The sequence below is a fragment of the Tasmannia lanceolata genome, unplaced genomic scaffold (genome assembly GCF_043159265.1).
Source record: "Tasmannia lanceolata isolate RefF3 unplaced genomic scaffold, GAP_Taslan_0.1 ptg000019l, whole genome shotgun sequence".
NCBI classification, from domain to species: domain Eukaryota; kingdom Viridiplantae; phylum Streptophyta; class Magnoliopsida; order Canellales; family Winteraceae; genus Tasmannia; species Tasmannia lanceolata.
The window spans coordinates 5,106,428-5,134,287 of NW_027518696.1; the positions used below are offsets into that span (position 1 = coordinate 5,106,428).

Sequence of the window (27,860 nt, forward strand, 5' to 3'; positions counted from 1 at the left end):
GAGTGCTATCCCATTTGTTCTATTATAACTGTTGACTGGTGGTAGGTAAAAAATTCCCGACCACAGCAGCATGGGGGATTTTTAACTTGAGAAATAATATTTGGACTCCTCTGTTTTTAATATTGGCAGACCTTCATTGTACTAAACATCTATGGTTGGTTGTAGACTTGGGCAAGTGAAAGGCGTTTCTGATTGACTCGATTGGGCCAAAACCGAGTTGATTCTAGCGAGTGAATGATTGATTCTCGGAGCTTTTAAACATTGGTATCAACAACCACTAATACTAGTTTAAACATTGGTATCAACAACCACTAATACAAGTTTAAAATAAAGAGATTGCTGCCAGTGTCAAAAGCAAGGGAGTCCTAGTATCATCTCCCAAAATGAAATCTCATGTTTGAGTATGGAATATCCCCTGAAAGTGCAACTAAAAAACTTCTTTTCTGCACTGAGCAGTTTAATTGCCTTCATTGCTCTTCATATACTAAAAATCTTACTAAATTTTGCAGTTTAAAGAGCACATATATAAATACAACATGGACAACTTGTCCCAGCCCGAGTCTCTCACTCCCGTGGCATCAGAACCCTCAACCGTACCCAATTGGATGGAGACAACCGGAGAGCAGCATTTCTTATTGCTCTTTATTATGGGCACCTACTTTGGGCCTGATCTGAAGGATGAGAAGCCCAAAAAATCAGTTCTGCAGAGAATAGCTGAGGGTCTTCCACCATACACCACTGATCAATTAGCAGGGTCGCAAATGAGAACCATGGAAATGGAGCGAGTATACTATTATGTACTTAGAAATGCAAATCAATCTGTTATAATTAAGCGACCTTTGTTCCGCCAGTTACTCGAAGGTAGTCTCTGTTTACGGTCTCTGGATTCAACTGCCGACCACCATCAGTTACCTGATCTCTTTCCTCTCCATTTGCACCGCCGGCAGAGGCAGTACAAAAAAGGTTACAAAATCGTTGAGAATGTTATATTTATTAACAACCCAGAAATCTCTTACATAAAGCCGGAGGATGTTGAGAGGTTTAAGAGGCTAACTGGGCTTGAGAATTTATTGCTGGATAGAGATGCTGCGCGGTTTCATGGCAGTGGTGGCTTTGGTGGGGTTACAGATCATGTGGCAAATCAGGAATCTAATGGAAAGCTTGACGTGAGAAGGTCTTCACGGAGATCTCGAAGAAAAAGACAATTGTATGACGACTTGAAAACTCAAGAGGGCCCGCCACCCGTTAGTGGCATACCCCACTGTGGCGTACCATTGAGAAGTATACCTTTGAGAAGCATACCATATAGTGGCTCTGTGTTGCCAACTGAAGAGAAAGTTGGGTCTGTGGAAAAAGTTTGGCCCGTAATGCTCTTTCTTCCTTCACCTCCTACTGTTGAAGAGTGGGATAACATTGTGACTGCAGGTAAGAAAGGGATTGCTTTGACTGGAACTGTAGCTGAGAGGCAAGTGGGACCACCAATAGGACTGGTTGACATTGGTGTTTGTGAGAGTGCCTACTTGTTCCATATATCCTTGCCGGGCGTGAAAAAGGATGAAAGTAAGTTGCGTTCATTTTAGAAAAACAGGTAGATTATCGAGCTTCTTCATTTTTCACGCGAACAGCTATAATCTATTCTCTACTGAGACGAAAACTGGTTTCTAAGTTCGTAAATGTTCTTGAGCAAGTGCATATGAGAAATTGCCCAAATTGCATATTGCTGCTTTTGCGCAATTTTTTGGCATGATGAGATTATGAGAGCTGATCAATCTATCATGATCAATTTCTTATTATTAACAAGCAATTTCTTCTGAGGTTGCTAAATTTTTCGGTATGATAAGATTATAGGGGTTGATAAGATTAACAACCTCAAGATCAATTTTTTTTAACACTTGATCAATCCTATCTCATAAGACCAGGTTATTCTTATGACAATGACCTGCCTCTGCATTGTTATTTGATCTCTTACGGTTCTCACCAAGCTGTCCTAACTCTTCAACTAGAAAGAGGTCTCATTCTCTCTTATCTGTTGGTGAATAGCAGGGATGGAGCTTAGTACTAAGACAAAAATCCTTGTCCAGTGCCCACGAAATGAATGTAAAACCATGAAGATTTTTGTATTGGAAATGATATTAAACTGATTCCACTTTCTTCTATGTCACTGTGTCGGCTTTTCATTTCCAGAAAGAGAGAAACAGAAGGTGTAGAAATGCTAGGAAAAGTAGGGAGATAATATCCCCCCGCCTCAAATGGATAAAATCCCCTGCATTAACGGTTTCTGTGAGAATGGTTCACTGCTTAAGGATAAATTCACCCCCTGTAACGTTTTTCTTCTCCTTTAAAACTTTTAAAGGGGGGAATTTTATCCGCCAGGGGGAGGGAGATATCACTTCCCAAAAAGTAATGCAAATCTTATTTCCCCTTTTTTGTATTCATGTGCACTAGCATATCCCTTGGCGCTTTCCAGACAAATGGATCTTAGTTGGTAAAATGTGATGACCAATGGATGTATCAGTCTGTTATTTATTTTTTTGCTGGGATTTACTAGGGACCATCGCAGAAGGCATTTCGCAGCTGGGCTGTTGCATGTGAGAGCAGCCACACGGGTAGATTATGTCTTACTCATTTAATTCATCTGAGGTGGATAACCACCTCACACGCAACATCTCAGCTCGAAATGCCTTCTGCTATTGTGCCTAGCAAATCCTTTTGACGTAAAATCGGTGTAAAACAAATTTTAATCCCATTCTTCCATGAGTAAAATTGTTTTATGCCGATTTTGGGTCGAAAGAAACAGAGCCTTAAAGAATATAGTGGTGCTAGAGGAATGAGACTGCTTCAAGGCGCGAGATGTTTTATACGCATCATTTTCAAAAGCAAAACTTTTTTATTTATTTTGAAAAAAATTCCAACATTTTCTACCCATTTTTTCGGCAAGAGCTGTTATATACCCATCATCATGGCTTGAAGATTTTTGCCATCATATGTATTGCTAACTATGACTCTAGCTCCAATTCCAACAGATAGCCAATGCAAAAGCTAATCTTAAATCTTTTACAGTTCGGTTTTTGATTAAACATGAAGCTATACTAGTTGAATTTAAGCTCCAAAATTTAATATGCAAGCCTAGGGGGTGTCAACAGATCCACTTCGGATCGGATCCACCTATGTCTTAGTCACGATCTATTCAAATCCCCTATCGGTCGGATCGGATTCGGAGTGTTCTTCGGACCCTACTTCTTGTGTCCCGGTCATGATTCGTTTCAAATCAGACCGTCTATCGGAGTGTCCTAGTAGGTCCTACTTACAAAGCAACAAAAAATTTCAGTTTTCTTCATTTGAAATGGATTCCAAAACTTCCTCAATTCAGAAAAGAATTAGTCACTATATCTAATAACAACCCATGATTTTGGTGAAGAGTAGGATTTTATTGTTGAAAAGTATTCTAATGTTCAAGGGTGCGTGATGATAAAACTTTCTTGTAACTAATCATTGTTGAGGATGTGTGGCAAGTTTACAAAGAAGAAGAAGAAAAAAAAAAACCTTAACTGATTGAGGAAATGAAGAGTTGCGCGTAGTCGTTAGCTGAGCAATATTTAGTTCATTTTTAATTTTTATGAAGAACCTCTCGACTAAATATAAGAAATATTTTAAGGGTATTTTAGTAAAAAAGACTTCGGATCGTGATATCCATCGGAGTTTTTTGCGGATCCGAAATTTTTCGGATCTTACGAAGAGGATCCAAAATATATCCATGGATCCTTCTAATGTGCTTAGATCTTGTATATTAAGGTTGGATTCAGACCATCCATCGGACCGTCTGGGTCCATTGACACCCCTGCCAAGCCCGATAAGTTTACCTAAAATGTACCCAACTCCATGAATAAGCACTGTTTCATTAAAGTAGTGATTTTCCATCTCCAAGAATTAGAAAGGCCATTTTGAGAGAAGTGCTATCCCATTTGTTCTGTTATAGTTAATATCAGAGTTTGGGAAACTCACTGCTGATTGACTGGTGGTAGGCAAAAATTCCCAACCACAGCAATATAGGGGGTTTTTAACTTGAGAAATAATATTTGGACTCCTCTGTTTTTAATATTGTCAGACCTTCATTGTCTTTAAATTCTCTGGTTGGTTGTAGATGTTAAAGAATAACTGATTAAATTTAGCAGATCTTTGGAGATTGTAGTACGTTGTTTAGATGAGGATCCTTCTATTATATTTATCTTTTAATTCTAACATTTTTATCTGGAAGTGCTTATATAAGCACTGATTATTGCTAATAAAGATCATTAGAGATTAGTGAAATCTTCTCAACTCTTCAGTAGATGGCTTGTTGGGACTGTAACAGCCACTGAAAAGGTGAACAAAAAAACTAATAGGGCTGCCAATATCAAAGAGAGCAGTGGATATCATCTCCTTTTAGTCTTTTACCTTCTGTCAAAAAAAAAAAAAAAGCTCAGGTTTGGGATACTCATTGGCTCACCCTCTAAATGCGCCATTTGCTATTTTTGTTTGGGGTCGGGATATTAAGAAGAATAGAGGGCGAGCCTTGGCGCAATGGAAAGGTTTCTCCAGTGTGACCACCAGTTCGAGTCACAGAAACAACCTCTCGCAAAGCAGGGGTAAGGCTGTGTACATCTAGCCCTCTCCAGACCCCGCAATGGTGGGAGCCTCGTGCACTGGGCCGCCCTTTTTTATATTGGGATATTATGAATAATGCTTCTATTGGGACTGCATTACAATTACTATACAACTTGATAATGAAAACAAGTTTATTGGATAAAAACTTATCACATTGCCATGACTGGATCTACAAAAAATGATTATTTTGTCTGAGTTCTCTCTTCAGGAGGCCTCCTATAGAGAAAATAACTACCATATACTGATATATCTGCACAACAGAGTTTTTTCAACCCCCTTAGTACAGCTTTGGCCACCAATGTCATAACAGAAAGTTACAACAAACTTGGTTTTTGTATGTGTAAAAATCGCAATTGTATCAATCCCTTGAAATAACAATAACATAAAATAACAAATAACCACCTTATGCTGCCGCTTCTAGAGTCTTTGACGGCAGTTCACTGCATAAATGGAGTTACCTGGAACTCACCTTGTACTGCCGCTTCTAGAAGCAAAACAATAGAAGGAAACGAGACCAAGGTTACCTGGAACCATGGTTTCAAATTTCGGTTACGGAATGTGTTTCGGTCCTCACCGAAACCGAAATTTTGGTCAAAATCCGACGAAATCAGTTAATGCATATTTTTTTCTCGAATAGATTTTTGACCGAAATTTCTGAAATTTCAGAAAAAATTTCGGGATAATATGACATGATTATAAAAAATCTCAATTTTTGGTTGAAATCCCATAATTTTCGAACGAAATTTCCACCCAAAATTTGAAATTTTGCCCGAAAAAAACTATCGTTTCAGGTATTGCCGATTTCAGTTTGGGTCTCGAGCAAAACCTGAAATTTCGGATTTCACTTAAAATTTAAAACCATGCCCGGAACGCGGTCCGTTATGGTACGTGGTACGGGAACAAGCACAATGGTAGCCCGTGGTACGGTGAGGGTTGGCTAAGTAGGTTTGCTATTTTCGCTCGCGAGTCGGTTTGGAGTGCAAATCTGGGTCGCTCCAGTACTTTATATATATATATATATATATATATATATATATATATATATTCATTTATTTTTACAAGAATATCATTCTATAGTCCACAATACATACATTTAATAAACAAAACCAAAAGCCTCGTATATGCCATTCATATATATTCAAGATGAAAATTCCAGTTCCAATCCAATCCAATCCATAATATATAAATTTTGAAGATCTCCAAATATTACTAAATTAAGCACCAACATATATTGTATTCTCAATTTAAATGAAAGCAGAGAAAAAATAATTACCCAATTCTGAAATAAAAACATGAATAAACTAATAAACTATTGTGCAGGTCGTTTTTCCTAGTCCACCGAACTGTTCCCTCTCTCTATGCATCTCTCCCTTTCCTGCGGGTTGTCCGGGTCGCCAGTTTTGGCTATCGGGGTCGCAAACAACCCACAGTTTGGGTCGGCAAACCCAGATCGCTGGTCGGAGGGTGAGAGGGCGACCCATGTAACATTGAATGAGACTCATCCACTAGAACAGTTCCTCACTTCTAGGCACAACGCTAGAAAGCCTCATACATGGAAATGAAGCACATGGCCCCTTCAGTTCGGAAGAGACCTAGGTGCAGATTCACTCAGCCTCCCTTATTTCTCTAATGAAAAAGGGCGCAATTACTAGTTTCCGCCCATTGAAGGACTCAAAGAGAAAAGGAGTCTGTAGGGCCAATCCCTGGCTCAATCAATATGAAGGTAAGAGAGGGAGAGAGAAGAGAGTATCTAGCCTAATTCAATGAAAAATGAATCGCCAGTTTTGGCAATCCGGGTCGCAAGGAACCCACGTTTTGGGTCGGCGAACCTAGATTGCTGGTCGGAGGGTGAGAGGGCGACCCCGGTAACATTGAATGAAACTCATCCACTAGAACAATTCCTCCTTTCTAGGCACAACACTAGAAAGCCTCATACATGGAAATGAAGCACATGGCCCCTTCAGTTCGGAAGAGACCTAGGTGCAGATTCACTCAGCCTCCCCTATTTCTCTAATGAAAAAGGGCGCAATTACTAGTTTCTACCCATTGAAGGACTCAAAGAGAAAAGGAGTCTGTAGGGCCAATCCCTGGCTCAATCAATCGGAAGGTAAGAGAGGGAGAGAGAAGAGAGTATCTAGCCTAATTCAATGAAAAATGAATCACCAATTGCATTAGGGCCCATGATATGTGTTTGAATTTGTAGGATAGAAATATGCTCCTTGATAGGTTTGCTATCTGATTATAGGATTGAAAGGTGTTATGTACCAATCCTGGTTGAGGAAGATGAGTCTCTACTAGGATTCTTGATCTCATCTAAATATCTATTTAAACATAACAAACTGTTCTCCACATGCAACATAGCAGCTAAAAGAATGAAACTAATCCTACCATGTACCATCATATTTTTCCTAAAGATTTATGTGATAAACTCTTAATAGATAGAAGAACATCACAAAAAGGAAAGTATATCTATCAGGAGGATTTTTGGATCAAGGCATGCATTTTGGAGAGAGAGAGAGAGAGAGAGAGAGAGAGATCTTCTGATGTTCGCCGTTACTATTTAGAGAATAAAATCAGGGGAATTAAATGAATAAGACTACATCTGAGCCCATGTGGCTGCTCTCTCATGCAACAGTCGGTCCTCAAAATGCCTTCTGCGATGGTCCGTAGGAAATTCCTAAAATCAGATCTTTTTGTAATAGACTCTTCACCCAAGAAGGGTCTTTTAGGGAGGAGTCTAAAAGTGACTTTCTTTTTAGATCTTTGTCGAGCATGATCCTTTTGACCTGGACGGTTAAGATAGAGGAAACTAAAAAAGGAAAAAAAAATTGAAGCTCGTGGTTAAATGTATTTGTGCTAATGGTGGACAATGAGATTGTTTCGAATCTTATAGAGCTGGCTCATTAATGAGTAATGACGCGTCGTGTTCTCTGCCACTGCTCGTTTTCTCATCTTCTCTATTAATAACCCAAAAACGCTGAATACCACATCTCTTTCTCCATCTGAAGAAAGGCTAATAGCAAGAGCAAGGTATATCATTTTATGCTATTATTTCTGCTTCATTCGAATTCTTTTCTGCTGACGATTAAAGAAAAATGATCATTTGTGTTTCTGGGTTAGGGTTTGTTTTAATTGGTTCTTTTTCTTGTAACTACCTGCGTATGTAAACATGCATGAAAGATTAGATTTGGGGTTTTAACCAAATAATATTCGTTCCCTTCTCTCTCTCTCTCTCTCTCTCTCTCTCTCTCTCTCCCTCTCTCTCTCTCTCCTTGTTAGGTAAACATGCATAGCAAATTAGGTTTAGGGTTTGAGACAAATAGTGCTTGTTTGATTTTTTGTTCTTAAGTGTTGGTGTTTTTTGTTCTCTCTCGCTCACCTTTTAACCGGTTTGAAGCCCACCACAACTTGGAGTACTCTGGTCATTTTTTACGACTAGGGGTATTTTGGTCATTTAACATGATATGGGATATTTTGGTCATTTTTATATCATGGGGGTATTTTATTTAGGGAAATGATATCAGCACCACTATATTTTGATATTTGCACTAACCTATCTTGTCTTCTAGCATTTAAAGTGATGCCAAAAGGTTATTACACATTCCCCAAAAAAATTCACAAGACAAATAAAAAAGAAAAGACAAGATGACTCGGGGGTATTCTAGTCATTTTACCTATATGGGGTATTTCGACCATTTTATGTCATAAGGGTATTTTAGTCATTTCTCACTACTTAGGTGTTTTTTGGCCATTTTCACCCGATATGAGTGTATTTTGATCATTTTCATGATGAGGAGTGTATTTTGGTCATTTTATCGATTTGGTGTATTTTGATCATTTTTTATGTCATGGAGGTATTTTAATTTTTCATGACTCAGGGGTGTTCTGGTTTTTTTTTTTTTTTTTCACCTTCTGTGTCGTTTTTTTATCATTGTTATATTATGTGGGCATTTTAGTTATTTCCCCCACCTTAAACATATTTTGGTCATTTTCACTCATTACAGGTCAGATTTAGATTTATAAATAACCAATCTAAAAAAGAATTTATAAATAAAAATTTTATACTAACTTGAATAATTTGGAATTAATGTAGATTTGGTCAAGTGCCTTTGGAGGACATTTAAAGCCATTTTTTTTTCTTTACATTCCAGAATCAGAATATCACCCCCTTGGGTGGTAAACAAAAAGCACTAAACATTCCCTTGTTTTCTCCCAATCAAAGTTTAGTATTGTTTCCGATGTAAATACCATAAAATCATTTATGGATCCTTTGATCTATTGACAGAAGACACCATATAACAAATTGAAGAGTTAGGATCATTCTATGGATATGATTTTTGGTGGGGGATGCCTATTTACATCTGGGCCATCAAAATAAAGAGATAGCTGCCAGCGTCAAAGCAAGGGAGTACTAATATGATCTCCCAAAATGAAATCTCATGTTCGAGTATGGAATATTAGCTAAACGTGCAACTAAAAGCTTTCTTTTCTGCACTGGTCAGTTTAATTGCCTTTATTGCTCTTCATATGCTAAAAATCTTACTAAATTTTGCAGTTTAAAGAGCACATTTGCAAATACAACATGGGATCTAATGTAAAGACTGAATCGAGAGGATCATCACCTCCTACAGTTGCACCAGCAATGCTCATTTTTCCTTCACCTCGCACAGTTGAAGAGTGGGATAACTTAGTGAGTACTGCAGGTAAAAAAGGGATTGCTTTGACAGGAACTGCAGCGGAGAGGCAACGTGGACCGCCGGTAGGACTGGTTGACATTGGTGTTAGTGAGAATGCCTATTTGTTCCATATGTGCTTGCCGGGCGTAAAATGCAATGAGGGTAAGTTGCATTCATTTTAGAAAAAGACAAGGACATTATCAAGCTTCTTCATTTTTCATGTGAACAGCTATAATCTATTCTCTATTGAGACCAAAATTAGTCTTCTAAATTCGTATGTTCGTGAGGAAATGCATATGACAATTTTCCCAAACTGCAAATTGATGCTCTTGCTTAATTTTTCTGCATGATAAATAACAAGAAGTTGCATTGGGATTGACAAATAAGGCAAGGTATTTTGAAGATAATCATAACTTCCATGAGAAATGAGAACCACCAAAATTAGTTTTGCTATTACATGGTGTTACTTTCGATATCAATTGTTGTCCCCTTTTTTGGAAAATGTCAAAAATTTAAAAAGGCTTGAATTAGGATTTATGATGTTTACATTGGTGAAGAGAAGATACGCTGATCCACCATAGTGGCATGTATGAAGTCTAATTCTTAGCATACTGGTCATTTTTGTCAGTTGAAGTATCAATTCAGGTGTTTCTCTTCTCTTCATTATCACATCCTATATTGGAAAACTGTTTCTGAGCTCGAGCTCAAGCATATCTGAGCTTGAGCTCAGAAACATTTTTGCCTATATATATGGTAGTGCATAATTTGTTGTACCAAGATAACTGTTATTGGCTGTAAGTGCTGAAACGATAAAGGAACACTGACCCAATGATAAAACCAACCAGATCATACTTATTGCAGTAAGTGTACCTCATATATTTGAGCTTCTATTATTTTTATGGAGTAGATCAATCCTATCCCATAAGACCATGTTATTCTTATTACAATTACCTGCCTCTCGATTGTTATTTGATCTCTTACGATTTTCACTGAGCTGTTGTGTTTGTGATTGCAGAAGATAAATTCAGTATTGAAATCAATGGTAATGGGCGAGTGGTAATAAAAGGGGAAACCACGACGGGTGAAAGAGTAATATCCAAAAATGGACAAGTGTTTGTGATGCAAACACAAAATCTTTGCTCCTCAGGGCACTTCTCTGTCTCATTCCAGCTGCCAGGACCGGTAGAATATACAGAATTCTCAGGTTCTTTCAGGGGTGGTGGGATTCTTGAGGGGGTAGTGATGAAGAAGCGAATGAAGAACGAATGACCTTATCTAGAGTAAAAGCTCAGGTTAAACATCAGGAACAATGTGCCATCTTTATATATAAGATTTTTATGCGATATAATTTGTTTTTCTAGTCTGGACATCTTTGCTTTTAAAGGAATGACGTGGTCTCATATATCTTGCTGAACAAAACTAAATGGTTGTGCCATTTTATTTAAACTACATGGGCCCATCCACATGATGTTAGCTATTTTGATTGCATGCATACAGGATCTACTAAAGATGGCAAAATAGTAAATGGCATCTTGGGGAGTTAAGAAGGGTACTTGGACGGATTTGGATATTTTTATTGGAAGTTCCTTTGGTACAGGAATTGACTCAAACTTTTCTGTCCGAAAGCGAAATTAGAATCATGATTAATGGTGGTAAGCCAATGTAGAATTTTCCCTTGCCCATGCTTGGATTTTTGTGCTTTTTTTTTTGTCAGCAAATTAGAGGAAGGTGGGTTGTGTTTCTTCAACTAGAAAGAGGTCTCATTCTCTTTCAACTGTTTGTGCTTATAGTGCAAGATCGTGTTTGCCCGTGGTTGCAGGCATCTTGGCCGAACCATGTAAATCTCAGTATTCATCTTGTGGTTTGTGCTTATTTCTTTTTTCGTTTACTTGCGCACGATTGGATCGGATTTGCTTGGGGAATTTTCTCAACGCGTTCCAAAGGGGGGTTACTGTGCCACACTCGCGATCACTTATATCAACTCTCAATATAAATAGATAAATTTGGATGAATAACAATGGAGCTTTGTGACCTGCCATTAGGTCTAGTAATTTGCTTAACCATTGTCAAAGGTAAAAGGCTAATTTTGGGTCCTACAAGGGGCATAAGAGGGCATGTATGTGGAATCAGAACCGTTGATCTTGTAGAATCTTAAGCCAACCCATATGTTAATGGTCCCATCTCATACTGACATCCCATGCGCAAGATAAAGGACTACACAAATTAAGATAAGAGGGTATGCCTTTGGAGATTAGATAGGTTTTTGGATGAAATTTCTGCAATGTAGGTGACAGATTTTTTTTCTTTTGTCCATATTTCCAGTAACGCCAATGATCTTGCAGATCGAGCCAAAAGAAATTTAGTCGTCTTACGATGAGAGTCATAATAAAAAGGCAACAAAAATAATATTTAGAGAAAATGAAATGGATCGACAGATTCAAACTTTTTTGCCAAATAAATTGCTTCAGTCTACGAGTTCTTGAATGGGGTGAGTCAAGCTTTGAATGAACATGTTTTAAATTTTAAAATGATTCAACTATTCCAGGCGATCTCCCATCGGTATGCCAATGCTCTAAAGTTAAAACCATGCCTTGCCAAGCAGGAATTGAAACCTTTATGCGAAACCACACTAGCAAGCTTGCTTACAGATTTTCAGTTAAATGGTACAATGGTGAGTGTTGTGGCTGCATGTATGCAAGATTACCTATCGAAGAAGATTAGCAAAACACTCACCCAGCAACATATAGACATGGCATATAATGTCAAAGGATGTGATGAATCTCTAACATGTTTTTTTTTTTTGAATGACTTGGATCTCTAACATGTTACTGGTGCTTTTTTTCTGATTTTCACGAGGTAAAAATTAAGTTAATCAGTAGTGGGACGTTTTTTTTCATATTTTCAGCTCTCTATTTTAGACCTCTCATTTGCTGGTAGAATTCCCCTCAAGCTATCAATCTGACGTTAAGATATTTACTCGGGTAAGTACTTGGGGGAGTTAAGGCTGAGCTGACTTTGGGTAGTTATTGAGCAATGAGATCAGTTTTCTAACAACTTGGGCGCGTGAAAGGGTTTCTGATTGACTCAATTGGGCCAAAACCGAGTTGATTCTAGCGAGTGAATGATTGATTCTCGGAGTTTTTAAACATTTGTATTAACAACCACTAATAGAAGTTTAAAATAAAGAGATTGCTGCCAATGTCAAAAGTAAGGGTGTCCTAGTATCATCTCCCAAAATGAAATCTCATGTTTGAGTATGGAATATCCCCTTAAAGTGCAACTACAAAATTTCTTTTCTGTAGTATCATGGTAGCGGCGGCATTGACGGGGTTACAGATCACGTGGCAAATCAGGAATCTAATGGAAAGCTTGACGTGAGAAGGTCTTCACGGAGATCTCGAAGAAAAAGACAATTGTATGATGACTTGGAAACTCAAGAGGGCCCCCCACCTGTTAGTGGCATACCCCACCCTGGCGTACCATTGAGAAGTATACCTTTTAGAAGCATACCATATAGTACCTCTGTGTTAACAACTGAAGAGAAAGTTGGGTTTATGGAAAAAGTTGGGCCTGCAATGCTATTTCTTCCTTCACATCCTACAGTTGAAGAGTGGGATAACATTGTGACTGTGGGTAAGAAAGGGATTGCTTTGACTGGATCTGTAGCTGAGAGGCAAGAGGGACAACCAATAGGACTGGTTGACATTGGTGTTTGCGAGAATGCCTACTTGTTCCATATATCCTTGCCGGGCGTGAAAAAGGATGAAAGTAAGTTGCATTCATTTTAGAAAAACAGGTAGATTATCGAGCTTCTTCATTTTTCACGCAAACAGCTATAATCTATTCTCTACTAAGACCGAAACTAGTTTCTAAGTTCGTAAATGTCCTTGAGGAAGTGCATATGAGAAATTGCCCAAATTGCATATTGCTGCTTTTGCTCAATTTTTCGGCATGATAAGATTATAAGAGCTGATCAATCTATAGTGATCAGTTTTTTATTATTAACAAGCAATTTCATCTGAGGTTGCTCGATTTTTTGGCATGATAAGATTATAAGAGTTGATAAGATTAACAATCTCAAGATCCCATTTTATTAAGACTTGATCAATCCTAACTCATAAGACCAGGTTATTCTAATGACAATTACCTGCCTCTTTATTGTTATTTGATCTCTTACTGTTTTCACTAAGCTGTTATGTTTGTGATTGCACGGGAATTCAGTTGTGAAGTCGAGGCCAATGGGCGATTGTTAATAAAAGGAGTAACGATGACTGGTGAAAGGTTAATATTCAAGAACAGACAAGTGTTTGAGATGCAAACACAAAATCTTTGCCCCTCAGGGAAGTTCTCTGTCTCATTCCAGCTACCAGGACGGGTAGAACCTCAAGAATTCCTAGGTAATTTTGGGGCCGATGGGATTCTCGAGGGGATAGTGTTGAAGGAGGGAATAAAGAAACTATGACCTTATCTATAATAAAAGAGGATTTTGTCAACCAAAACACAATGAATAAGTTTTGGAATACTCACTGCACAAAGATCAGATTTAACATTGGGAACATTGTGGCATCTTTATATGCAAGCTTTTTATGCATTACAATTTATGCTTCTAGTCTGGACATCTTTGCTTTCAGAGGAATGACATGGTCTCTCATATCTTGCTAAAAAACTAAATGGTTATGCCATTTTATATAAATTACATGGTCCCATCCACATGATGTTAGCTGTTTTGATTGCATGCATGCATAATCTGGGTACTAATGGGGATTTGGGTATTTTTATTGGCAGATTCCTTTGGTATAGGAATTGTCATCTATGTTTGAAAGCGAAATTAGAATCATGATTAATATGGTAAGCCAATGTAGAATTTGTTTCCTAGACTGAGATCAAGGTTTGAACTTTGAAGTTAACAGTGAGTTCTGGATATCTGCCCTCGCCCATGCTTGGATTTTTGAGCTTTTTTTTGTCTTTTCACTCTCCCAATTAGAGGAAGGTGAGTTGTGTTTCTTCAACTAGAAAGAGGTCTCATTCTCTCTTTCATCTGTTGGTGATTAACAGGGATGGAGTTTAGTAACCAGACAAAAATCTGCATTTTTTTTTTTTTTTTTGAGATGGCAAACAGATAATATTAATAAAAAATGAGGGGCCTGAGATGGACCACACACAAAGGAACATGGAACAAGGACAAGAAAAAAGAAAGAAAGAATAAAATACAATATCACGGAGGGAGATAATAAAAAATCTGCATATTTTTCACTCCCCCACCCCTTCATGCGGCTTCTCGGATGTATATTCGGGTCGGGTCGGGTTGCCCGACAGCCCAACCCGACCCAACCCAATTTCCAATTGGGGTTGATTTTTCCCAACCCAATTTGCGAAAAAGTCTAACCCGACCCAACCCAAATTCGGGTTGAACCCGACCAGCGTGGGAACATCCAAGTAACAACGACGGTTTGAAATTATATATAGTGCTAATGTTATCACTACCATATTTTATAATGGCACCACTCACCGTATTTTGATGATCGCACTCCTCACTCTATTAAAATGTACGGTATGGCCCGTACCCTGTGTCGGTACTTTTAGTATGTAGATTACGATTTTACCCTGAAATAATTTTAATAGAGATAGATGTTAGATATCAGCAGAGGGGTTAATGGTAAAAGAGTAATGCTGACGGGTAAATCCCAGACAAAAAGAAAAGAAATTTCTTTTGGATGAGCCACTTCCTACATAGGTTGTGCCCCAAAAATAATTTTCATAGGTTGATCCGAACCCTCCGATCTATAGAGGGTTATAGGTTGATCTAAACCGTCCATGTGATGGAACACAACATCAATCGGTTGTGCCTGTAAAATCATTTCCATAGGTTGATCCTAGCCCTCCAATCGATAGGGGTTTCCATAATTGTTGTTCCTCTTTAGATGCTCGGAATCCATCAATATTTTGCAAGTGTCCTGCATAAGTAATATCATGTAGTTCTTTCGTCATTATCATATGTCTTTACCTCTTCTTGGTAGTTTTTTGCCGTAATTGTCATAGACAGGTACCCTGTGTCGGTACTTTTTGTATGTAGATTACGATTTTACCCTCAAATAATTTCTCATAGAGGCAGACGTTAGATATCAGCAAAGGGGTTAATGGTAAAAGAGTAATGCTGACGTGTGGATCAAAAGGTGGGACAAAAGCGAAAACGACGGCAAATGACACAAATGCCCTCACATGTGGGATACAATTGGAATTATGGCATTTGGACACAAGCGGAAATAACAACAAAGGGTGGAAGAACTTAACCCACGATTCCGCCTTTATATATAGTAGTTAGATTGCTAACCATGACTCTATCTTCAATTCCAGCACATTGTCATGGAAAGGTTAATCTTAAATCTTTCACAGTTTGGTTTTTGATCAAACTTGAAGCTCTACTAGTTGAATTTAAGCTCCAAAATTTAAGATGCAAGCCTGATAATCTTACCTAAAATGTACCCATCTCCAATGATAAGAACTCTTTCATTAAAGAAGTGATTTTCCATCTCCAAGAATTAGAAAGGCCATTTTGAGAGGAGTGCTATCCCATTTGTTCTGTTATAACTGTTGACTGGTGGTAGGTAAAAAATTCCCGACCACAGCAATATGGGGGATTTTTAACTTGAGAAATAATATTTGGACTGTTTTTAATATTGGCAGACCTTCATTGTACTAAACATCTATGGTTGGTTGTAGATGTTAAAGAATATCCGATTAGATCTCGCAGATCTTAGGAGATTGTAGTAGCTTGTTTAGATTAGGATCCTTCTCTTATCTTTATCTTCTAATTCTATGATGTTTATCTGGAAGTGCTTATATAAGCACTGATTATTTCTAGTAAAGATCATTAGAGATTAATGAAATCTTCTCAACTCTAAAGTAGATAGCTTGTTGGGATTGTTATAGCCACTGAAAAGGTGAACAAAAAAATTAAAAGGGCTGCCAACACCAAAACAAGAGAATAGTGGATATCATCTCCTTTTACCTTCTGTCAGTTTGGGATACTCATTGGCTCACACACTAAATGCGCTATTTGCTATTTTTGATTGGGATTGGGATATTAAGAAGAATTGAGGGCGAGCCTTGGCACAAATGTTGCTCCGTTGTGATATAGTGGTCATGGGTTCGAGTCATAGAAACAGCCTCTTGTTAGAATATATGGGATATCGGGGGATCATATTTGATTTGATTAAGGGATATTGTAAGATCCATTATTGATTTGATTGGGTGGTAGATTAGGGTAGGCCGGCTTGATTAGGCAACTAGATTAGATTTGGTTTATCTCTTTCCATTTCTATGGTAATCTCTTTCTATGTTTATCCCTTTGAGAGTTTTATATAAACACTCTTAGGGTTCTTTTGATTTGATTATGGGATAATGTAAGATCCTTGATTGATTTGATTGGGTGGTAGATTAGGGTAGGCCGGCTTGATTAGGCAACTATATTAGATTTGGTTTATCTCTTTCCATTCCTATGGTAATCTCTTTCTATGTTTATCCCTTTGAGAGTTCCATATAAACACTCTTAGGGTTCTTTTGATTTGATTATGAGATATTGTAAGATCCATGATTGATTTGATTGGGTGGTTGATTAGGGTAGGCTGGCTTGATTAGGCAACTAGATTAGATTTGGTTTATCTCTTTCCATTCCTATGGTAATATATTTCTATGTTTATTCCTATGAAAGTTTTATATAAACACTCTTTAGGTTCTTTTGTAATTTATCCAAGATATCCAAGAATAATAAAATTCTAAATTTATCATGGTATCAGAGCCATAGTCCTTGGCTTGACCTTAATACACGAGCTTCAAACCTCGATAGCTCAGTCTAGGAAACAAATTCTACATTAGATTACCACCATTAATCACGATTCTCAGTTCGCTTTCAAACAGAGAAGTTTGAGTCAATTCCGATTTTAATTTCACTTTCAAATAGGCAACGGAGTTGGGGTGGTTTGATTTTCTCCCTCCGTGAGAATTATTTTGTAATATTTTCTTTTTTTTATTCATGTATATTCGGGTGTGGTCCATCTCGGTCCCCACTCTTCTTTTAATGATATATTTTCGCCATTTCAAAAAAAATGAAAAAAGAAGTTTGAGTCAAATCCAATACCAAAGGAACTACCAATAAAAAATACCCAAATCCCCCAAGTACCCTTCTTAACTCCCCAAGATGCCCTTTACTATTTTGCCATCTTTAGTAGATCCTGCATGCATGCAATCAAATCAAAAACAGCTAATATCATGTGGATGGGTCCATGTACTTTAATAAAATGACATAACCATTTAGGTTTTTTCAGCAAGATATATGAGACGATGTCATTCCTTTAAAAGCAAAGATTTCCAGACTAGAAACACAAATTATATTGCATAAAAAAAAATTATATATAAAGATGGCACAGTGTTTAACCTGAGCTTTGTGCATTGTGCCAAAACTTATTCATGGTGTTTTGGTTGACAAAATCTGCTTTTATTGTAGATAAGGTCATTCGTTCTTCATTCGCTCCTTCATTACTGCCCCTCAAGAATCCCATCAGTCCTGCAATAACCTAAGAATTCTGTATGTTCTATCCGTCCTGGTAGCTGGAATGAGACAGAGAACTGCCCTGAAGCGCAAAGATTTTGTGTCTGCATCTCAAACACTTGTCCATTCTTAGATATTAATCTTTCACCCGTCGTGGTTACCCCTTTTATTAACACTCGCCCATCACAGTTGATTTCAATACTAAACAAATCAAATCCCATATCTGTGAAATCAAGTGGCATCTCCACCCCATAGCCACCGCCCTCTCCTAAACCCACACCCCTGGCCCCACCTGGGTTGGGTTTCAGCCACGCAAACAACTCCAAGTAAAAAGATATGGGTTCTTCGATTTAGCATTTGTTAGGAATGGAAAATGGACGTGTGCAAGTCGCTGCTGCAACTCATTATCTGGTGCTGTCAATTGCTCTCTCTTTCTTTATTTTCCAAGTGAAGGCGAAAAACCCTAAAAATCCCACCCAAAAAAAACTTATGAAGGATACTTTAGTGTTTTCCCCTTGACTTTCATCAGTAATGATATTTCATAAGTTTAAAATCTAGGGTTTTCCCCCTTTCACTTTCATCAGCTGATTATTTTTATTTATTCTCCAGTGGAATTTTTTCGGTTCCTGGATTTGTTAAGGAGAATCATCATCCCTGTCTTTTGTTTCTAAAGATTACATTTTCCTAATGTTGTCTTCAGTTGGAGAGGGAAAAAAAGAAGATTCAGAATGAGGATATGGATATCAATACAGCATCCAAGAGGTGAAAACTTAAATGAGACCACTTATCATTGTTGGTGAGTATTCGCACCGATTTTATATCATTAAACTTTAGATTTCTCTGAAATCAGTTCTAGCTTTCATTTGTAGGTGGTTTATGTTTTCTTCTTCTGCCTTAAAAACCCAATCTTTATGTAATAATGCTACTGCATATTTGCTTGTGTGGAAATAGGAAAGCCTAAAATTTTGTTTTGGTGTTATTTCTGCCGATAATTCTCCTGGGTCAGTTGTTTTTTTCCTTTTCCTGTTGTTTTACCAACACAGAGAGAGAGAGAGAGAGAGAGAGAGAGAGAGAGAGAGAGAGAGAGAGAGAGAGAGAGAGAGAGAGAGAGAGAGAGCAATGGCCCATGGAATAGTCTCTTTACCCCTTTCATCATCTCCTCACACCCTTCTACAACCCAAACACAACACTCTTATCAGCCTTTGTCCATCAAGAAACCGTTGTTCTGTTAGAAAAGCTATTTCTTTTACTACAAAAGCATTGCTTTCTGCTACAAAGGAGTCAGTTCTAAAAGATTTCCATCAACGAAGGGCTCTCAAGGTTGGATAACCCCTCTTTAAGTTCTTTTTTCTTATTCTTTTATATTTTTCTTCCTTCGTTTTAGTTTTGTGTGTATTGAAGATAGAAGTGGTGAGAAAATAATGGAAAAAGTAATTCCTTTTTCTTTTGATTGAAGCAAAGAACACTGTCTATTTGAAAGGGTTCTTTTTATGTTTTTTTCTGTTGGAAAAGTTATGGGAATTAGCTGATTTCTGTTTGAAGAAAAAATAGCAATGGAAATCGATGAAGGATAGAGAAGAGGAAAGTAACCTAGTGTTCCCTCTCTCTCTCTATGCTTCTCTCCCTTTCCCGCACGTCGCTAGTTTTGGTGATCCGGGTCACAAACGACCCCGGATCGATGGTTGGAGGGTGGGAGGGCGACCCTGGTAATATTGAATGAGACTTAGGCACTAGAACAATTTCTCACTTCTATGCACAGCGCTAGAAAACCTTATGCATGGAAAGGAAACAAGGACCCCTTCAATTCGGAAGAGACGCAGGTGCAAATTCACTCAACCTCCCCTATCTCTCTAATGAAAAAGGGTGCAATTACTAGTTTCTGCCCATAGAAGGACTCAAAGAGAAAAAGAGTCTCTAGGGCCAGTCCCCGGCTCCCCGGCTCCCCGGCTCAATCAATCCTAAGGTAAGAGAGTGAGAGAGAAGAGAGTATCTGGCCTAATTCAATGAAAAATGAATCGTCAATTGGATTAGGGCCCATGATATGTATTTGAATTTGTAGGATAGGAATTTGTTCTTTGATAGGTTTGCTATCTAATTATAGGATTGGAAGGTGTTATGTACCAATCCCGAGTGAGGAAGATGGGTCTCTACTAGTATATTTGATCTCATCTAGATATCTATTTAAACATAACAAATTGTTCTCCACATGCAACATGGCAGCTAAAAGAATGAAACTAATCCTACCATGTACCATCGTATTTTTCCTAAAGATTTATGTGATAAACTCTTCATAGATAGAAGAACATCACAAAAAAGAAAGTATATCTATCAGGAGGATTTTCAGATCATGGCATGTATTCTTGAGAGAGAGAGAGAGAGAGAGAGAGAGAGAGAGAGAGAGAGAGAGAGAGAGAGAGAGAGAGAGAGAGAGAGAGAGAGAGAGAGAGAGAGAGAGAGCGCTCTTCTAATGTTCGCCGTTACTATTATGGTGCGTTTGGATTGCGGGAATCGGGAATCATAATCGATATCACATTCCAATCCAATTCCACCTATAAATGGAATAACAGATCCAATTCTAGTGTTTGTGTAAGCACTGGAATTCATTTAGGGAATCAACATGATTTCGATTCTAGCATTTGGTACCGTCTAGACCAACGTCGAAATGAAATCAAATTTTCAACAAAAACATTTCATAATATCTTAATCAACAGAGAATTGCTAGCGTCCATTGCAGAAGGCATTTCGCGTATGGTCTTTTGGATGTCAGACCAGCCACACAACCTCACTTTGCAGCAGCTTTGTCTTCATTCACGAGGTGGCTGGTTTAGTCATTTTTACCATATTGGCATATTTTGATCATTTTTTTTTCTTGGAGGTATTTTAATTTCTCATGACTCCGGAGTATTCTGGTTATTTTACCTCATATGACGTTTTTGATCATTTTTATATCATGTGGGTATTTTAGTCATTTTCCACGTCTTAAAGATATTTTGGCCATTTTCACTCAATTAATGTCATATTTAGATTTATAAATAACCTCTCCCAAAAAGAATTTATACTCAACTCAACTCAACTCAACTCAACAAAGCCTTTGTCCCAAACTAGTTGGGGTCGGCTAAATGAATCATTTAGAAAAAATTCATGAAGAAGGTAAAAGGAATCTATCCGGCTCTAATCCTGGTTCTAGTTTGGTTCTTCTACGTGGATCATTTTCTTCCATTCTATCCTATCCAAGGTTATGTTCTCTGTTATGTTCTCTGTTATGTTCCTAGCTATCAAGTTTTTCCTCAATGTTTCTACCCAAGTTGTTTTCGGGGTGCCCCTACCTCTTTTTACTCCATCAATTTGGCACAAGTCGCCTCTTCTCACCGGAGCATCCAAAGGCCTAAGTTGGATATGTCCAAACCATCTTAAGAGGTGCTCTCTCATCTTCTCCTCAATTGGAGTCACCCCCACCCTTTTACGAATGTCTTCATTTTTAATTCTATCTAGCCTTGTGTGGCCGCACACCCATCTAAGCATTCGCATCTCCGCTACACTCATCTTATGCACATGCTGCTTCTTAGTGGCCCAATGCTGCTTCTTGGTGGCCCAATATTCTGAGCCGTACAGCATGGCTAGCCTCACAGCTGTCTTATAAAACTTTCCCTTCAACTTGGTAGGGATTTTACGGTCGCACAAAACTCCTGAGGCAAGTTTCCACTTCAACCAACCTGCTCTTATTCTATGTTTAACATCCTCTTCCACCTCTCATTCCTTATGTAGAATTGAAGAATTGAACCAAGATAGCGAAAGATATCCCTTTTAGGTACCTCCTGTGTAGTCATATTTAATACATCTTCATCCCGCCTCCTTACATTACTAAAGTTGCATGCTGGTGAGAAGAGGCGACTTGTGGATTTATAAATAATTTTTTTTATACTAACTTGAATAATTTGGAATTAATGTGGACTTGGTCAAGTGCCTTTGGAGGACATTTAACACGATTTTTTCTTTACATTCCAGAATCAGAATACCACCCCCTTGGGTGGGAAATATTCCCTCTTTTTCTCCCAATCGGAGTTTAGTATCATTTCCCATCGCCTAAATTGGAATCGGATATCGATACTGATTTCCGATTCCGGCAATCCAAACGCACCCTTAGAGAATAAAATTAGGGGAATTAAATGACTAAGACTAAATCTGAGCCCATGTGGCTGCTCTCTCATGCAACAGCCGGTCTGCGAAATGCCTTCTGCGATGGTCCTTAGGAAATCCCTAAAATCAGATCTTTTTGTGATAGACTCTTCACCCAAGAAGTGTCTTTTAGGGAGGAGCCTAAAAGTGACTTTCTTTTTAGATCTTTGTCGAGCATGATCCTTTCGACCTGTAAGGTTAAGACGGAGGAAACTAAAAGGGGCAAAAAAATTGAAGCTCGTGGTTAAATGTATGTGTGCCAATGGCGGACAATGAGATTTTTTCGAATCTTATAGAGCTGGCTCATTAGTGAATAATGACGCGCCATGTTCTCTGCCACTGCCCGTTTTCTCATCTTCCCTATTAATAACCCAAAAAATGTTGAAAACCACATCTCTTTCTCCTTCTAAAGAAAGGCAAATAGCAAGAGCAAGGGATATGATTTTATGCTATTATTTGTGCTTCATTCCACTATTTTCTGCTGACTATTAAAGAAAAACGATCATTTGTGTTTCTGGGTTAGGGTTTGTTTTGACTGGTTCTTTTTCTTGTAACTAGCCGTCTATGTAAACATGCATGAAAGATTAGATTTAGGGTTTTAAGCTAATAATATTGGTTTCCTTCCCTCTCTCTCTTTGTCAAGGTTAGGTAAACATGCATAGCAAATTAGGTTTAGGTTTTGACAAATAGTGCTTGTTGATTTTGTGTTCTTATCTGTTGGTTTTTTTATGGGCTAGTTATGATTGTTGGAGATAAATTCACCCCCTGCTCACCTTTTAACCGGTTTGAAGCCCACCACGACTTGGAGTATTCTGGTCATTTTTTACGACTCAGGGGTATTTTGGTCATTTTACATGATATGGGATATTTTGGTCATTTTTATATCGTGGGGCTATTTTATTTAGGGAAATGATATCGACACCACTATGGTTTGATATTTGCACTAACCTATCTTGTCTTCTAGCATTTAAAGAGATGTCAAAAGGTTATTACATATTCCCCCAAAAGCATTCACAAGACAATAAAAAAAGAAAAGACAGGCTAGATCCACACAAATAACAAAATGTGGTTGTGTTGATATCATTTCCCTTTATTTATTTCACATGACTCAGTTGCATTTTTGGTCATTTTTACCTGATATAAGGGTATTTCACTATTTTCCATGACTTGAGGGTATTCTAGTCATTTTACGCTATATGGGGTATTTCAACCGATTTATATCATAAGGGTATTTTAGTCATTTCCCGCTACTTAGGGGTATTTTGGCCATAATTGCAGTATTTTCCATGACTCGGGGGTATTCTAGTAATTTTACCCTATATGGGGAATTTCGATCATTTTATGGCATACGGGTGTTGAGTCATTTCCCACTACTTAGGGGTATTTTGGCCATTTTCACCACATATGGGAGTATTTCGATCATTTTCATGATGCGGGGGTATTTTGGTCAATTTTTTCAGATTAGCGTATTTTGATCATTTTTGGTCATGGAGGTATTTTAATTTTTCATGACTCGGGGGTATTCTGGTCATTTTCACCTTATATGTATTTTTTTTATCATTGTTATATCGTGTGGTCATTTTAGTTATTTTCCACACCTTAAAGATATTTTGGTCAGTTTCACTCATTACAGAGTAACCTCTCTCAAAAAGAATTTATAACTAAAATTTTTTATACTAACTTGAATAATTTGGAATTAATGTGGATTTGGTCAAGTGCCTTTGGAGGAAATTTAACACCATTTTTTCTTCACATTCCAGAATCAGAATACCGCCCCCTTGTGTGGGAAACAAAAAAATGCCAAATATTCCCTTGTTTTCTCGCAATCAGAGTTTAGTATCGTTTCCCATTCCATTTTGCGAACGAAACCAGATGCCAGAATCGCCTAAATTGGAATCGGATATCGATACTGATTTCCGATTCCGGCAATCCAAAGCACCCAATAGAGAATAAAATCTAGGGAACTAAATGAATAAGACAAAATCTGAGCCCATGTGGCTGCTCTCTCATGCAACAGTCGGCCTGCAAAATGCCTTCTTTGATGGTCCCTAGCAAATCCCTAAAATCAGATCTTCTATTGATAGACTCTTCACCCAAGAAGTGTCTTTTAGGGAGGAGCCTAAAAGTGACTTTCTTTTTAAATCTTTGTTGAGCATGATCCTTTCGACTTGTGTTAAATGTATTTGTGTTAATGGCCAACAATGAGATTTTTTTTTCGAATCTTAGAGCTGGGCTAATTAATAACGCGTCGTGTTCTCTGGCACTGTTCGTTTTCTCATCTTCTCTATTAATAACTTCAAAACGGGTGTAAAACGCATCTCTTTCTCCACCTGAAAAAAAGGCGAATAGCAAGAGTAAGGTATATCGTTTTATGCTATTATTTATGCTTCATTCCACTTCTTTTCTACTGAATATTAAAGAAAAATAATCACTTGTTGTTTTGAGTTGGCTTTTGTTTTGATTGGTTCTTTTTCTTGAAACGTGTTGTGCATGTAAACATGCATGAAAGATTAGATTTGCGGTTTTAAGCAAATAATATTCGTTCCCTTCTCTCTCTTTTTTTGTCTTGGTTATGTATGATACATATTTAAAAAAGAAAAAATACTTGGGTTCACCTTATTTGAAGATCAAAATTGTTTATTTGTTGGGCCCCCAATGTAAATAGGCCTTGCCCATAAAATCATTTATAGACTCTCCGATCTATTGACGGAAGCCACCATATAACAACTTGAAGAGTTAGGATCATCCTATGGATATGATTTTTTTTGGGGGGGGGAATACCTATTTACATCTGGGCCAACAAATGAACGGAGTTGATTTGGGGTTTCTGATTGACTCGATTGGGCTGAAACTGAGTTGATTCTAGGAAGTGAATGATTGACGCTCGGAGTTCTTAAACATTGGCATCAACAAGACAACAACCACTAATAGAAGTTTAAAATAAAGAGATATCTGCCAATGTCAAAGCAAGGGAGTAGTAGTATAATCTCCCAAAATGAAATCTCATGTTCGAGTATGGAATATTCGCTAAACGTGCAACTAAAAACTTTCTTTTCTGCACTGAGCATTTTAATTGCCTTTATTGCTCTTCATATACTAAAAATCTTACTAAATTTTGCAGTTTAAAGAGCACATTTGCAAATGCAACATGGAATCTAATGGAACGACTGATCGAGAGGATCATCACCTCCTACAGTTGGGCCAGCAATGCTCATTTTTCCTTCACCTCGTACAGTTGAAGAGTGGGATAACTTAGTGAGTACTGCAGCTAAAAAAGGGATTGCTTTGACAGGAACTGTAGCGGAGAGGCAACCTGGACCGCCGGTAGGACTGGTTGACATTGGTGTTAGTGAGAATGCCTATTTGTTCCATATGTACTTGCCAGGCGTAAAATACAGAGGGTAAGTTGCATTCATTTTAGAAAAACAGGGAGATTATCAAGCTTCTTCATTTTTCATGCGAACAGCTATAATCTATTCTCTATTGAGACCAAAATTAGTCTTCTAAATTCATAAATGTTCTTAAGGACATGCATATGAGAATTTTTCCAAACTGCATATTAATGCTTTTGCTCAATTTTTCTGCATGATAAGTAACAAGAAGTTGCATTGGATTGACAAATAAGGTAACTACGGTATTTTGAAGATAATCATAACTTCCATGAGAAATGAGAACCACCAAATTTAGTTGCTATTACATGGTGCTACTTTCCATATCAATATGTTTTCCCTTTTTTGGAAAATATCCAAAAATTTAAAAACGAATTAGGATTTATGATGTTTACAATGGTGAAGATATGCTGATCGACCATAGTGGCATGTATGAAGTCTAATTCTTAGCATACTGGTCGTTTTTAGCAGTTGAAGTATCAATTCAGGTGTTTGTCTTCTCTTCTCTCTCTCTCTCTCTCTCTCTCTCTCTCTCTCTCTCTCTCTCTCTCTCTCTCTCTCTCTCTCTCTCACACACACACACACACACACACACACACACAAACACACAAATAACATATCTACTCAGTTGGCCCAAAATACAGGGGGCCCACATTTTTTGGATTATCCTAACCATTCATTAGATAAGCCCTGACATTGATAGGGTGTGCCCAAAAAATCAGTTCAATTGGATCATCCTAACCCTTCCATTTGTGGAGGATAAAAATGGACAGATTTGTGGAGGTTTATACCCCGTCCATTTTAACCTTCACAATTCGAAGGGTTGGGATGATCGTATGGAGCTGATTTTTTGGTCAAACCCTATCTATGTCAGGGCCCATCAAATGAATGGTTTGCATCACCTAAAAAATGTGGACCCCCCACTGTATTTGGGGCCGACGGAGTACCTTATCTACTGTATAGAGTAGACACTCTTTTCTCATATATATATAGAGAGATAGATAGGTAGATATATGTCAGATTTTATATGGTGCCCGGCGGTACCACCCTCGATATTTGATCCAACAGCAGACCACTTTTTAAAAGTCTGTTGTTGGATCCAAAGATTGGTAGTGCATAATTGTTGTACCAAGATAACTGTTATTGTCTGCAAGTGCTGAAACGATCAGGGAACACTGTCCCGATGATAACACCTACCAGATCATACTTGTTGCAGTAAGCGTACCTCATATATTTGAGATTTTATTATTTTTCTGGAGTAGATCAATCCTGTCCTATAAGACCAGCTTATTCGCATGACAATTACCTGCCTCTTGATTGTTATTTGATCTCTTACAATTTTCAACTAATCTATTGTGTTTGTGATTGCAGAAGAATTCAGTATTGAAATCAATGGTAATGGGCGAGTGTTAATAAAAGGGGTAACCACGACTGGTGAAAGAGTAATATCCAAGAATGGATAAGTGTTTGAGATGCAAACACAAAATCTTTGTCCTTCAGGGCAGTTCTCTGTCTCATTCCAGCTACCAGGATGGGTAGAACATACATAATTCTTAGGCTATTGCAGGACTGATGGGGTTTTTGAGGGGGTTGTGAGAAAGGAGCGAATGAAGAACGAATGACATTATCTACAATAAAAGCGAATTTTGTCTACCAAAACGCCATGAATAAGTTTTGGCACAATGCACAAAGCTCAGGTTAAACATCAGGAACCCTGTGCCATCTTTATATATAAGTTTTTTTATGCAATATAATTTGTGTTTCTAGTCTGGGCATCTTTGCTTTTAAAGGTTATGTCATTTTATTCAAAGTACATGGGCCCATCCACATGATGTAGCTGTTTTGATTGGATGGGTTGTGTTTCTTCAACTTCAAAGAGGTCTCATTCTCTTTCAACTGTTTGGTGCTTAACAGGGATAAAGCTTAGTACTAGGACAAAAATGCGCCATATTTGTCCAGTGGCCACCAAATGAATGTTAAAACATGGAGATTTTTGTATTGGAAATGATATTTACAGTACTCCCTCCTCTTTATTATCTTCAAAAACTGATTCCACTTTCTTCTATGTCACTATGTTGGCTTCTCATTTCCAGAAAGAGACAAACAGGTGTAGAAATGCTAGGAGAGGGACTGGAAATCTTATCTCCCTTTTTTGTATTCAAGGACACTAGCTTATCCCTTGGGGCTGTTCACCATGTTGATAGAAATTCTTGGATTAGCTGTTCCTGGGATTGGCTATGCTTGGATGAGTATATCTTAAATAAACTCCTACATTGGAAGCCCTGCTTGTAATGTAGCAAGTCTATCCAAGGACAGGATAAAACCCGGCGGCTTGCACTCTTGGATGCCATTGTTTTTGTCAACAGTTATTCTAAACTGAGAGGCGCCGTTGCAGAAATGGAGTGAAAGGGCGCCCCCATTGGCTGC

At 38.0% G+C, this 27,860-nt stretch overlaps 3 protein-coding genes across 3 annotated transcripts; all 3 read left to right on the top strand.

The window, feature by feature from the left end:
* The first annotated feature begins 416 nt into the window (after positions 1-416).
* LOC143853036 (increased DNA methylation 2-like) lies at positions 417-11,184 on the top strand. Its single transcript, XM_077362738.1, has 2 exons — positions 417-1,560; positions 10,339-11,184. Exons 1-2 carry the CDS (start codon positions 537-539, stop codon positions 10,587-10,589), a joined length of 1,275 nt encoding a protein of 424 aa, XP_077218853.1. The 5' UTR covers positions 417-536; the 3' UTR covers positions 10,590-11,184.
* Positions 11,185-11,337: 153 nt separating this feature from the next.
* Positions 11,338-13,782, top strand: LOC143853230 (uncharacterized). The gene is made up of 4 exons (XM_077362964.1): positions 11,338-11,436; positions 11,866-11,991; positions 12,623-13,088; positions 13,511-13,782. Exons 1-4 carry the CDS (start codon positions 11,338-11,340, stop codon positions 13,780-13,782), a joined length of 963 nt encoding a protein of 320 aa, XP_077219079.1.
* Positions 13,783-17,696: 3,914 nt separating this feature from the next.
* LOC143852841 (uncharacterized) lies at positions 17,697-27,202 on the top strand. Its single transcript, XM_077362461.1, has 5 exons — positions 17,697-18,279; positions 18,569-18,664; positions 25,166-25,239; positions 25,337-25,445; positions 26,805-27,202. The coding sequence occupies exons 1-5, from the start codon at positions 18,242-18,244 to the stop codon at positions 26,818-26,820; spliced, it is 333 nt and encodes a 110-aa protein (XP_077218576.1). The 5' UTR covers positions 17,697-18,241; the 3' UTR covers positions 26,821-27,202.
* Positions 27,203-27,860: the final 658 nt, after the last annotated feature.

What these genes read in the sequence shown, in the direction of transcription:
- LOC143853230 (XM_077362964.1), top strand. Translation starts at nt 11,338, where the DNA reads ATGGAGCTTTGTGACCTGCCATTAGGTCTAGTAATTTGCTTAACCATT. An exon ending in TTCAGTTAAATGGTACAATG is followed by an intron (nt 11,992 to 12,622) that starts GTGAGTGTTGTG and finishes TCTTTTCTGTAG; the next exon opens with TATCATGGTAGCGGCGGCAT. An exon ending in GGGCGTGAAAAAGGATGAAA is followed by an intron (nt 13,089 to 13,510) that starts GTAAGTTGCATT and finishes GTTTTCACTAAG; the next exon opens with CTGTTATGTTTGTGATTGCA.
- LOC143853036 (XM_077362738.1), top strand. Translation starts at nt 537, where the DNA reads ATGGACAACTTGTCCCAGCCCGAGTCTCTCACTCCCGTGGCATCAGAA. An exon ending in GGGCGTGAAAAAGGATGAAA is followed by an intron (nt 1,561 to 10,338) that starts GTAAGTTGCGTT and finishes TGATTGCAGAAG; the next exon opens with ATAAATTCAGTATTGAAATC.
- LOC143852841 (XM_077362461.1), top strand. Translation starts at nt 18,242, where the DNA reads ATGGACGTGTGCAAGTCGCTGCTGCAACTCATTATCTG. An exon ending in CTGCTGCAACTCATTATCTG is followed by an intron (nt 18,280 to 18,568) that starts GTGCTGTCAATT and finishes TGTTGTCTTCAG; the next exon opens with TTGGAGAGGGAAAAAAAGAA. An exon ending in GAGACCACTTATCATTGTTG is followed by an intron (nt 18,665 to 25,165) that starts GTGAGTATTCGC and finishes TAAATTTTGCAG; the next exon opens with TTTAAAGAGCACATTTGCAA.